Below are 12,977 nucleotides of genomic sequence, written 5' to 3' on the forward strand. Positions count from 1 at the left end.
TCCTTTGTCTCAATGTGGCATTATCATTAGGTTCCAGAGATGGTCTGAAGGTGATTAAGAAGATGTGAGTGCTGATAAATGGACAGCAAATCTCCGTTTACACCAGTGCAACTAAAGCTCTGATAGCTTTTATACAAGCATAGGGGTATTAGCCTCAGTTTCCTGGATTTATTCCAGCTCAGGAGTTTACGCTGTCTCCTTACATTTCCCCAGTTTGTTACATTAATTATTCTTCACGCCATTAAAAATTCCACACCAGGGGTATACAATTCAACCGATACAGAAGGCCCAGAAACGCCCTCACCAGACAAGGATCCATCAGCTATAAGAATGCCGGACTCTCTTCCCCCGGTACCCATCAGAGCAGGTGGGTCCCATGAAGAGAGGTTCCTCCTATTCTCAGCCCATTGGACTGCTACTTTTTTCAACCAATGGTGACTGAAGTAGTCAGCAAGAATTCCATAAAATTCCTCAGACTCCTCGCGGATCATTCCCCTCAACCTCCCTCTCCCAGAACCTGGTAAAGCCACAGTCAGATGATGGAGTTTATGAAGCCAGTCCCAAGGCTGGAGAGATGCCAGGGACCTGTTCCACATTCTTCTCCCACTCCCAAATAGTTGAGAAGCATTAAGGTTATTCTGGATTTGAAGAACTGGAATAAATTAGTAAAAATATCACAATTCCAATTGAGACAGCAATGGATATTTAGAGACCATATATCAGCACTCATATCTTGTTGCTGAAGTCACTCCATTGCTCCATACACTTCCTGAACAAGCAGGTTCTAAGGTTCTCCTGTGGCTAGGGACATTTGCAATATAGGGCCTGTACTTTGGCCTCACCACTTCCCCAAGTATATTCACAAAGATATTCTGGAGGCAGCTCTCAGTCAGAAATGGGTTCATATCCATCCTTTGCTGGACAGCATGCAGCAAAGAGCACTGTCAAAACAGAAGCTAGAACCAATGTTATGATTAGTTTCCTCCAAGAATAGACTCATGGTGGACTTTCAAAAAATCATCTTACTCCGTTTCGCTTACAAAAAACATCAGTCACAGTTAATGCCCAGCTCCTCCACTGTCTTTCAGAAGGCCACTAAGCCTGTGAGGTATGCTTGGTGTCATGTATAGATATCTTGGCCTGGACAAGACTACTCACTTCAGAGATAAAACAGAATGAAACCTGTACATGAGACTACCCTTGTTAAGCAACCTCTTCTCTTCAGAATCCATCCCAATACATTCTGAATGAAATTCTGATCTCATTTTCAATAGGGTAATCTGGAACAACTTCATTTACTTAATTGCCACGGGTGTAACTAAGAATAGAGTCCACCCACATGATACAAGTCTGCTCCACCTTTGCTAGAAGTTCATCTCAGTTAAGCAACCAGGTTTTAGATGATCAGTTGAGTAGTTGCTTAAGCCAAGTCTCTGTGTGCCTTGGGGAATCATATCAACACAAAGTTCAGCAAGATTGTTCTATTAACTTGTAGAGGAAAAATATCTTGGTGAGGTGGATTAATTCAGCTTTTGTTTGTCAAGCATCAGTGGTCTCCTACTTTCTAAACAGTGTCTTATCTTCCACCTAGATGGCCAGAGACAATTGCCCTATGGGACATCCTGGGTCCCTGTGGCTTTGGGCATTCTCACTGCCCTGGTTACAGCTGTTGCCCTGGCACTCATTCTCCTTCGAAAAAGAAGAAAAGAAACTCGGTTTGGGTAAGATAGATTATTTTCATGGTTATGGATGCTGGAGATGGTGGTCTTCAGCTCCCTCTCCACTAGGTTTTTCATTCACTGTTTTTTATACTGAAGACTTGTGGCAGATTGAACATTTCTGCTCCTTGTTTGGAGCTATTACATTGTCTGATAGATTTGGGCGGAGATACCCCTGTAGCACGGAATGGCCTGTCCATTGTAACTTTGTGCTTCTGTTTGCCTCCTAGACATGTCTTTGGCACGGTGATCGGCAGGGGAGAGCCAGTGGTCCATTTCAGAGCAGCCAGGTCTTTCAACAGGGAAGGCCCAGAGCAGATTGAGGCAACATGTAGGTAAAATGGTCTGAGTGACTCTTTCCAACAAGTCCCATTCACATGTATATCTTGGTCTCGCTCACCTTTCCCTAAAACTCACTCTTTAGGATCAAAAACTGGGATTAACTTGAATGAGGCTCCAGACGCAGTGTGAGCAGGTGCTGAGCATGTTTCCCTACACCGTTCTCATAGCTATTAAATGCTAAACCTTTATCTAATCCAGCTCTGGGAAAAGGCTGTCAGTAGGGATGGACTGTCCACAGGAGTCTAGGTTTAGGCCACCATGTTGGAGGTGAAAGGCTAGTGTGTTAGCCTACTTAGTTACATAGCTTCTAGCATTTGAGTTTACATTAAGAGAACATCTTCTGGCTGCTATCATTCCATACTACAGTGCAAAGCTCAATGGGTCTGATTCGCCACTCCCCTGCACCAGTGTTACACTGGTATGACTCCATTGAATTTAATGTCAGTGGTGTAAGGGAGATCAATCTGTCCTAATAATAATAATAGAACAGTCTGTAGCATTAAAAATAGCCCCTCAAAATGTGGTACAAACATGAACTAATTAATCAGTATGCAGAAAGGAAGAAATATTAGGCTGCTGTTTACAGATGAGGCAGTGAGTCACAGTTAAGTGATTTGTGCAAGAGTCAGATCCAGGATTAGAAATTCCATCTTCCACTAATGTGCTCCAAGCTCAAAAGGGTGCAAAGGGGTGATTCCTTGGAGTGGTGCTGCATTGCTGGACTGGGATGGTTGCAACACATTCCTTTGAGTCTGTTCTTGTGGAGTCAGAAATTGCTCTATTGCCTTAATGCCCATCATGTATTGGGTATTATCTTATCCATCCTCATCAGGCACAGGGAGACTTGTACTGTGTGTAATAACAGCTAAGGGTCAGATCCTCAACCATTGTAAACTGGTGGAGATAGGCTGATTTATACGAGCTGAGGTCCCAAACACCCTCTGGGAAACTGATGCAAGTCTGGTTCCTCAGTGTTATTTACTGTACTCTTGTATCCCACTTGCTTTTGGGGTTCCCCGAAAGCAGTGTTTCATAGCATTTCCATCACTGCCTCTTTGGCACTGAAAGACCAATTTTCATGTGCCTGAAAGTTATTGGCTTCTTGTCTTGCATGAGGCTTAAGGATGTGGGAGGAGCTCTCCCTTTTCCCAGGTCACCAACATATAATGTGGGAGCAGGACTGAAGGGCTGGATTATGGGAGTGTTCTAAAGGGCTGGACTCACTGCATGTTCTCATAGAACCTTTTGTTATGCATCTCTCTTTTGATCCTTCCTTCATTTTTCCAGTGGACAGTTTAGGGATCAGTGATGAGCTGAAGACCAAACTCAAGGATGTTCTAATCCAGGAACAGCAGTTCACTCTGGGAAGGATACTAGGCAAGGGTGAGTCTGTACCAAAACCTGAACAAGACCTAATACACTCTGATTAATGCCCCATCTATTTCAACCATCACCAAATCAGCGGGAGCGGTTACAACCCATTTGTCCCTTGATCGTGTTAAACGTTGTAGTTTAGGTGGGCACTAACCATCTCCTGGGTTAAAACAATTCAAGGCTTTGGCTTTGTTATGGGGATGTGATTAGGCTGCATCTACACTACAGCTGTTAAGAGTTTTTTAATCAGGTCACAAGACTTATGCAAACTTCCCAGGTGTTTTAAGCTAAGGAATATTTGTTTAAATTTCAGCCATCCCATCAACTTACAAATGTGTATAGTGCAACTAAAGGGTATGGAAGGAGTTCTATAAAAATTGTATTCCAATATGCTTTAGAGTCTTAAACGAAATAAGACAGCACAGAGAATATGAGGTACTTTACAAAACAAACAAACAAAAAAAACAACTCAAGACCAAAAAAATTATATGGATCCAGATTCAAATGTTCTCAGTCTGGGGCAGTTTGAATGCAGGATTTGGGTTTAGAGCATTATAGGGGTAAGTCTGCAGCTGGATCTGAATTTTACCAGAATTTGAGGATGTTCCGCTTTAGCATTTTAGTTCAGATTAATCACTAGAAAAACATAAAGCATTTAATCAAAAGGCCGGCAATTAATCCAAAGGGAAACTGAAATCAGGCGGCATAGGCAATGGAAAAGGGATCTGGTTTTCGTTTTGACATAAACAATAGATTTCTAAGATTAGCTTTAATGCAATTCTCTTCAATCCTGCTCCAGTGAGACTGTTCTGCCCCCCACACACTCACCTCCCCTGCCTCCAAAAAATGTGCTTCTGAAAGTCAGTTTCATGGTAGGAGGATGATCTTTCTGCAGAAGAAAAGGGCTCAGATCTTGATGCCGCTCGGCAATAGAACTTGGGTAAAATTGGTGTGGAAGCAACATGTGCCTGCCTCTGTTGTGTCTGGATTTCATTGACAGGTACAGAGGATCATCCCACTGTTGACCCATCTGGCCAGATCCTCTGACCCTCCTGAACTGCTTCCATGAGCTAGAAAGTTGCCCTAACAAGACACTTGGGCATTCCCTTAGTCTGAGAGAATCCTTAGCTGGCATTGGCCTGGTGCATCCAGTTCCACACCATCTGCTCCAGGCCCCCAACCCCAATTCTCAGCACAGGGGTGTTGTGGGGGTAGGAGAGGACATGGGTGCAGTGGGTGGAGTGCCTTGCACTCTGGTGATCCCCAGCTGTGTAACATGCTTTGGTTGCTGTTAGGGATACCATAAAGATGGCTTTCAACCATCTTTTACCCCCGGCGACTTTGGGTCCTGTGACTTGCTCTATTGTGCATTGTGATTGTGGAATGACCACATACAGCACTGGGAAAAGCTAGCAGGAAGAAGCTGACTTCTGTCAGGTCCTTTCACTTGTGGTGTAGATGACAGAACCACCTTGCTCCATTTTTTCACTCTTGCTCCAGTCCTGTTTACTTGGCAGTATTTCGATCTGAAACAATATACCTCAAACCAAGTGCATTCATCTACAAGATAAGCGGTTATGAAATCATGTGGATTTAGCAGCTGGAACTTATTCCATTAGGCAAACCAAAGCTAGACTGAAACTAATGCAAACTGATACATTATATTTGTTTTAAATCTGTGTTATAATTTAAAACCACTTAAGGCCAAAACAACTTTAACATGGTGTAGCCAGCCATACTTTTGTCTACACTGGGGCCTTGTTTCCACTGGAGAAATTTACTGGGGCAAACACCCCCTTGATGATTGACATGTGCTTCCTGTCCACATGTAAGTGCTTGAATAGATTGTCAGGCCAGCTATAGTCAGTGGATTTTATCCCTGAATTTGCAGAGATAAGGCCTGATTGTGTCTTGGTTTATTGATGAATCACACTGGCATAATCATTGGGTTGTTATCTCTGACAGCTGTCACCTTGGAGAGCTTCCTCAGATGAAAGCTTTCTTAGTTCTTCAGCTGAGAGACCCCTCAGCCCCAGCCAAGCCTGATTCAGCCATGCCCCTCGGAATATACCCTTTCCAGAAATACTCCTCAGCTGTGATCCATGACCCTCCCTCCAGCTCTGCACATCCTCAGTCAGCAAAGGATTGCCAGTTGAAACTGTCCCCTACCTAGCATACCTCCGTCATGGTATTTTCTTTACCTTGGTCATGCTGCTGTGGCCTCCCACGCGCACACATGCTCATGAGGCTGCTGTAGAAGAAATGGAGCTGGTAGCTATACTTCTTATATAGCTCTTCAGCTCCCAGCTGCTCCTTCCATGATCCCTGGAGTAATGTGATGTGAATCATCTGTGCTAGCGCTGTCTTCTTAGTTCCTGCTCTGGTTATTCCACAGGCGAGTTTGGGTCGGTTAGAGAGGCGCTACTGAAGCTGGAGGATGGCTCTTTCCAGAAGGTTGCAGTAAAGATGTTGAAAGGTGGGTGAAAGTGGGGCCACTTGAAACACTTAAAATAAAATCACTTGGAAAGATTACATTTAGGCTTGGAAGGATTCGATTTTGATTGGTAAATGTCCGTCAACATTGTTTTCATCATACATGCTCACACTGAGCCACCTCACTTGTTTGTTAATCCCTTTTCTTTCCCCGTCATCTCTGTCTATTTCGTCTTTTAAAGCATATAAGCTCTTTAGGGCAGGGACCATGCCTCCTTATGGTTTGTACAGCACCTAGCACATTCTGAGCACCAGCAGAAGCAAATAAGAAATATTATTGCTACTAAGTACAGAAAACGCCACTCAGTTCCTTGATTCTGCACCATAGTAAGTCCTATGGCATGGACAATTCTGTCAAGTCTACTTGACCCTACACAGGAAGCCATGAAGGGCCAAATCCATCCAATATATCCTGAAGTAAATGGATGAAAGTCTCTGGGCCAAATTCAGTGGTGAAGTAAATAGTAACGTAAGTTATGTGTCAGGTGTAAGTGACAAAATAGCAGAATGCCCATTTATTTGGCATTCAGTGGACGTACAAAACAAGCCCAATTTCCATGTTGACTGGGAAGTGGGGTTGTAGCTGGAAAAGCAATTACCAGACAAATCAGATAAAATAAAACAGACCTTATCTCACATACACTCACTCACATACTAGCTTGCGCCACGCCATCCCTGTCACTCCTGGAGCCATGGTCAGACGTGGTGTAAATGGGAGCAGCTGCCATTGACTTAAACATAAGTTATGCTTGCTTATGCTTGGAGCTGAGTTTGGTCCCCACTGAATACAAGACTGTAAACAACACTCACTTTGCATTTATTGAATGCCAGATTAGTGGAAGTTACACTGCTTTGCCATTTACAAGCATTTTTCTGACCAGCTTGTAAACCTCTGGGTCTGAATGTGATCTCCCAGCAGGTCTTAAGAACTCCCACCAAATTCAGCAGTGACATAAAGGAAGGGGAAATGACATGCTGCACTGAACCCTTAGCTCACTTCACAATCTGGAATAACAGCAGAAAAATCTAGGAAGCTGCTCCAGATTTATAGTGCTGTGATCAGATTAGAAACTGGTCAATGAGTAACTTTTACACCCTTTAATGTCACTGCTGAATTTGGTCCAAGATCTCCAAGGCTGCTGGTGCCAAAGAAATCATTGTTCCTGCAAATTAAAAGAAGCAATACTGCTAGGAGATATAAAAGCATTGATCTTTTGTGCCACCAAGCTCATGTATTAAATGGTCTCCCCATTTTGGACTAGGATTCCAGACTATCTAGTTCATTGGCAACATCTTTAATCCCTTCTGCCAGGCTATCACCTCGTGCTCCCGCCCCATTATAATTCAGTTCCTTTTAGCTAATTAATTCCCATGTCTTTAAGCCCCACTCATGATTTCTGTGGCTTCCAATGAAAGCTGTTGCTGAGAAAAGAGCTGCTAATCGACAGGTCTTTGCTCTGCCAAGAATGAAGTCACCAGATGTCCCTGATGTATGCTTGAGGCTCTCTCCCTGTTCTAACTTCTGTTCTCCCCCGACATCCCAGGAGAATGTGGCAGGCTAGGCTTTGTTGTGAAATGTTATCTAATTGTGCGTCTGAGACAATGTGTTATGCCTCACAAAGCAAGCTTCCGATAATCATGTCTCTTAATGCTCCTCTGAGTCACTGAGGAAGAATCTCGTGCTTCTGCCTTTCAGCGGATATCTTCACCTCAAATGACATTGAAGAATTCCTGCGAGAGGCTGCCTGCATGAAGGAGTTTGACCACCCACATGTTACTAAACTGATTGGTGAGCCAGCAGCAGAGTTCTATGGCACAATGTAGTTCCTCTTGCCTTGCCGGATCCCAAACTGCTTAATAAACAATACACATAAACGTATGCAGACTATGCAACAGCATTGAGATGCAGCCACCTTCTGAAGTGGTGGGCCGCAGTGTTCAAATGGCCCTTCCCATTCTGTGGGATGTGGATGTTGCTCCTTTCCAGGTCTACCGGGAATTGAAGTGTGTGTAATTATAGACATGTGTGCACGTGCACACATATTTTTAATGCAGCTATAATTGATTTCTCTTAAGCCATTTCTTCATTCTTCCTTGGCTTTTGGAAATCCATTCGGCAACATTAGCCACAGATGTCCTGGCTGAGAAATGGCTTGTGAAAGGGATATGTTAGATGGGTCAGTGGAAAAATAGGTAAAAAATAAACCTTTGTTATCCATCAGATTAGAAACTCCTAAACAGTGAGGAAGAAGACAGCAGGACATTTCCTGCCTTGCTCTAAGGCATTGTGGGACATGGGGCAATCAATGTAAGCAAAACTCTGAGTGCTTTGTGGGGCAGGTCACCATCCCCTTTGGAAGGATCCTAGGCACTTTAGGGCCCAGGCCTGGAAGGAGCTGAGTGCCTCCTGAGTTGTGTTGAGCACCTGCAATTCCCCCTGAGGTAGGAGTCTCTGCACCTCATAGAGTCAGGCCCTGAGCAGGAGGGTGGCACATGGAATTAAACCCTCCAGAAATGGGGGTGACGGTGTTTCCCCTAGACTGTTAAGAAGAGGGAAAGGCAAGTGTAACGCCCTGCTGAGGATAGATCTGTTTGCAAACTGCTCTTTGCTGTGTGCTCTCTCACCCCAGGAGTCAGCCTGCGGAGTCGTCCTAAAGGTCGGCTCCCAATTCCCATGGTCATCCTGCCCTTTATGAAGCACGGAGACCTCCATGCTTTTCTGCTGATGTCCCGGATTGGAGAAAACCCCTTTGTAAGTCTTTCTCTTTGTATGACCCCTCCCGGAAGCGGGTGGGTTTGGGAAGATCACATTCACACTGGTGCAGGTTTTTATTTCTCAAAGGTACTTGCAAGAGGCTAGAATGTTTTGATCTCACTGGTGACTCCGGGCTCACAAGGTTCTGAAATGACTTTACTTTGTCGCGCTTGCGTTGAGGACAAGCTGTCTCTCCACCGCCCCCAGTGTAGACCAGGGGGTAAATGCCCCAGTTTGGCCCTGAGTGACTGGAATGTTCCAGGGACCAATCTAGAACTGTGCTTTCTTGCAGAATTTGTCTCTTCAGACACTACTCAAGTTCATGATTGATATTGCCAGTGGGATGGAATACCTGAGCTCGAAAAACTTCATACACAGGGACCTTGCTACTCGGAACTGCATGTAAGTGGGCCAGGTGCTTTCAGACCAAACAAAGGCTTGGCAGGGAAGAGAGAGATAAGAGAGAAAGGGGAGAGAAGCACCATGAAGTCACAGGAAGGGGCAGTAGCCTGCCTTTTCCTGAAGGGTTAGCCAGATACAGTTCTTCCTTCCAAGAAAGTGACAACAGATATGGGGAAGCTAGGACCTGTTAGCCGTGCAGGGATTCATAGATTCCAAGGTCAGCAGGGACCGTTGTAATCATCTAGTCTGACCTCCTGTGTAACACAGGCCAGAGAACTTACCCAAAAGTGGAGCTTTTAGAAAAACATCCAATCTTGATTTACAAATGGAAACTCTACCACAACCCTTAGTAAATTATTGCAATGGTTAATCACTCTCACCATTATTTCCCATCGGAGGAGTGGCATATCCTCACAGGTGACTCCTAAGATTCAGCGAAGCACCCAAACTGAACCCTATCTCCAGCACTCCTGTCATTGGGTTCTGTGTGTATTTTGCAGTGCTGATGTTTGGTGGGGTGCATGTTACATTTTTGCAGCATTGTGTCATTCTGATGAGACATCGTCAGGTATCGATGTGAGGTCACAATACAACATACAGAGCAGAGAGTGGATTTGGGCTGTGATAAGAGAGAGGAGCTTTTAGAACGGCCAGAAAACTGTATCAGCTCTGAGGGCTTGATAATGAAGATGTAAAAACTAATCTAGGATTCCTCAGAATGCACATGGAACCCTCTGGTGACACGTGGACCCTGGCCCACGTGGAGGATTTTCTCTTGAAACAATTAAATTGTTGACAACTGTGCATGATGCAGCATTGCAGCTTCTTTCTCCCAACCACCTGCCTGCTGCAAGGAAGGAGAGGGCTTTGTTTCTCATCTCTCCTCCTCCCCTGGCTACTTGGAATGGAGCAAGGGAAGGAACCAAACCCTTTTTCAGTAGAACTGGTGTACATCTAAATAAAACCACTTCCAACCTACTAGGCACCTGTCTGCATCCTTAGGCACTTAAATATCTTTGAAAATTTGGCCTAGGCAGCGGAAGCTTAAGTGCACCGTTTTGCACAAACACTGTGGGAAGGGGAGGCGATTCTCTCTGGACTCCTTTAGGTGGAAATCACTCTGCTCCCGCACTTCCAGAGTCGTAATGACTCCCCTGTTAGTCTCTAGGAACTGTACTGAGACCTCCAGCCTATTTCACATTGGCCACAAAACAGGATGACTTGGGGACACCACCAACTCCGGGCCCTGTTTGAGTTGGTGAGCTAAGGCTGAAAGCAGCAAAGAATCCTGTGGCACCTTATAAACTAACAGATGTTTTGGAGCATGAGCTTTCGTGGGTGAATACCCACTTCGTCAGATGCATCTGACAAAGTGGGTATTCACCCACGAAAGCTCATGCTCTAGAACGTCTGTTAGGCTATAAGGTGCCACAGGATTCTTTGCTGCTTTTACAGATCCAGGCTAACACGGCTACCTCTCTGATATTTAAGGCTGAAAGGTGCTCTACCTCATTACAGCTGCCCTGAGCTGGCCAGTCTTGGACGTATTTCTAGCTGCCTGAATGTAGCCAGTAGTTTCTTTCTTACTCATTCACATTTTCCCTTAGGTTGGATGAGAATATGAACGTGTGCGTTGCAGACTTTGGGCTTTCTAAGAAAATCTACAGTGGAGACTATTACCGTCAGGGCTGCGCCTCCAAGCTGCCAGTGAAGTGGCTTGCTCTAGAAAGTCTTGCAGACAATCTTTACACAACACACAGTGATGTGGTAAGTTTTGCTCTGGTGTTTGGAGGCAGGTCCAACTCCCCTAGAAACCAGTGAGGATTTTTCCGTTGACTTCACCAGACAGTGAATCACGCCCTTGGTGACGGAAGAGGACCATGTGAATGGTTGATGCCTTGTGTGAAGGGATGGGCACATCCCTGCCTTCTGGCTTGGATCATGATGTCAGAACTGGAGAATCTGGGAAATGTTTTGAAGCTGAACAAAGCAGTTTGTGGTGCAAATGTGAAAGCGATGAATCCTTCTCTCCTGGCCCTCTTCTTCTTTCACCCCTCATCACTTCTCATCCCTGGCCTCCTTCCCTCACCTCCTTCTGCCTCTCTCCTTCCCCCACCCCATCCTTTCTATTCCTCCAGTTTCATCTTTCCTTTCTCACCCTTGTTCTTCTCCCTTTTTCTCTGTCATCGTTCCTTGCCACCAGCAGGTGTCATGATCTCACACACACCCACTGGAGTAGCTCTGGCAATGCTATTTCATCCAGCAGAGGGCTATGTTGAGGATGACACCACACATCCCTGCCATATTGTTATGTGGATTAAAAGGCCACTCACTCCTTAGATCAGGGGTAGGCAACCTATGGCACGGGTGCCGAAGTCGGCACACGAGCTGATTTTCAGTGGCACTCACATTGCCCGGGTCCTGGCCACCAGTCCGGGGGGCTCTGCATTATAATTTAATTTTAAATGAAGCTTCTTAAACATTTTAAAAGCCTTATTTACTTTACATACAACAATAGTTTAGTTATATATTATAGACTTATAGAAAGAGACCTTCTAAAAACATTAAAATGTATTACTGGCATGTGAAACCTTAAATTAGAGTGAATAAATGAAAACTCGGCACACCACTTCTGAAAGGTTGCTGACCCCTGCCTTAGATACTCCCCCTTATTACGTTTCACTAAGGAAGTGAGGACAAACACATGCACCTGGAGCTCCTCTTCCTTTCCTCTAGGTCTGCCTTCTGGTTCCCTCCTCTCCCCCTTGCTGCTTTATGAGCTGGTTTCCCACTGGCTCCTTCCTTTACCTGTGGACCTGCACTGCCAATTACCAGTTATTGACTCTGCCTCTGAAGAGGTGGCTGGTGATACACCAGTGGTTCTCAAACTGTGAGTCAGGACCCCAAAGTGGGTCGTGACCCCATTTTAATGGGGTCGCCAGGGCTGGCATTAGACTTTCTGGGGCCCAGAGCCAAAGCCCCAGTGCCACTGCCCAGGGCCAAAGCTAGAGGGCTTTAGCCCTGGGTAGTGGGGCTCAGGTTACAGGCCCCTTGCCTGGGCCTGAAGCCCTTGGGCTTCAGCTGTGGCCCCCTCTCCCACCCAGAGCGGTGATGCTCGGGCAGCTCAGATTTGGGTCATGTAGTAATTTTTCTTGTCAGAAGGGGGTCACGAAGCAATGAAGTGTGAGAACCCCTGCAGTACAGCCTGACTGCAATATTGCATGAGTACTGCCCTCGACCTTGTTGCAGAATGTGCCCAACGAGTGACTGATTACACAACTGCGTGTATCGCTGATTACGAGAAACAGTCCCTTTGCACACAGCAAATCCTGCTGGTTAGACCTCCCCTGGCATTTTCCAAAGATACAAGTCAGAACATACTAAGCTAAAAGTGGCTCATTCCCTTCACCGCCCTAGGCATCATGGCCAAACTCTGCGCATCCCCCAATAGCCCCAAATCTGGCGCTGTGCAAGAAGCTAATTAGCTCACAGCAACCAGTTGGAAGAAATAACGCCCTGGCAAACAGGGAACCTACGATTTGCTAGCTCTGTTTGCTGTTCCGTTTCAGTGGGCATTTGGTGTGACGATGTGGGAGATTGTGACACGAGGACAAACCCCTTATGCTGGCATCGAAAATGCAGAAATCTACAACTACCTCATCAGTGGCAACAGGTTGAAGCAGCCCCCAGAGTGCCTGGAAGACATGTGAGTAACTTGTTCCTTGCTTTGTTTTGACCACCATGGAGAATCCTCTCTTAATGGAGACAGAGAGAGACGGAGATAGCTGTCCTGGCTTCTGTTCACAATCTATTTCTTTTCAATATTTGAAGACACCTGCTAGACACAGTCATTGGGGTTGCTACAAATTATAAAGGGGCCAGTTTCTTTGCTT

General features: G+C 45.4%; 1 protein-coding gene across 6 annotated transcripts in view; it reads left to right on the plus strand.

Moving 5' to 3' along the window:
* TYRO3 (TYRO3 protein tyrosine kinase) overlaps window positions 1-12,977 on the plus strand; it is a 68,706-nt gene that overhangs the window by 43,701 nt on the left and 12,028 nt on the right. For all 6 annotated transcript variants that reach the window (XM_030559533.1, XM_030559534.1, XM_030559535.1 and 3 more), the window contains 9 exons: window positions 1,592-1,721; window positions 1,949-2,049; window positions 3,348-3,443; window positions 5,830-5,910; window positions 7,624-7,716; window positions 8,558-8,679; window positions 8,975-9,084; window positions 10,692-10,851; window positions 12,654-12,790. In XM_030559533.1, coding sequence (XP_030415393.1) covers window positions 1,592-1,721; window positions 1,949-2,049; window positions 3,348-3,443; window positions 5,830-5,910; window positions 7,624-7,716; window positions 8,558-8,679; window positions 8,975-9,084; window positions 10,692-10,851; window positions 12,654-12,790 — 1,030 coding nt within the window. The remainder of the gene's footprint in view (window positions 1-1,591; window positions 1,722-1,948; window positions 2,050-3,347; window positions 3,444-5,829; window positions 5,911-7,623; window positions 7,717-8,557; window positions 8,680-8,974; window positions 9,085-10,691; window positions 10,852-12,653; window positions 12,791-12,977) is intronic.

The sequence above is a fragment of the Gopherus evgoodei genome, chromosome 4, assembly GCF_007399415.2.
Source record: "Gopherus evgoodei ecotype Sinaloan lineage chromosome 4, rGopEvg1_v1.p, whole genome shotgun sequence".
Classification (NCBI taxonomy): Eukaryota; Metazoa; Chordata; order Testudines; family Testudinidae; genus Gopherus; species Gopherus evgoodei.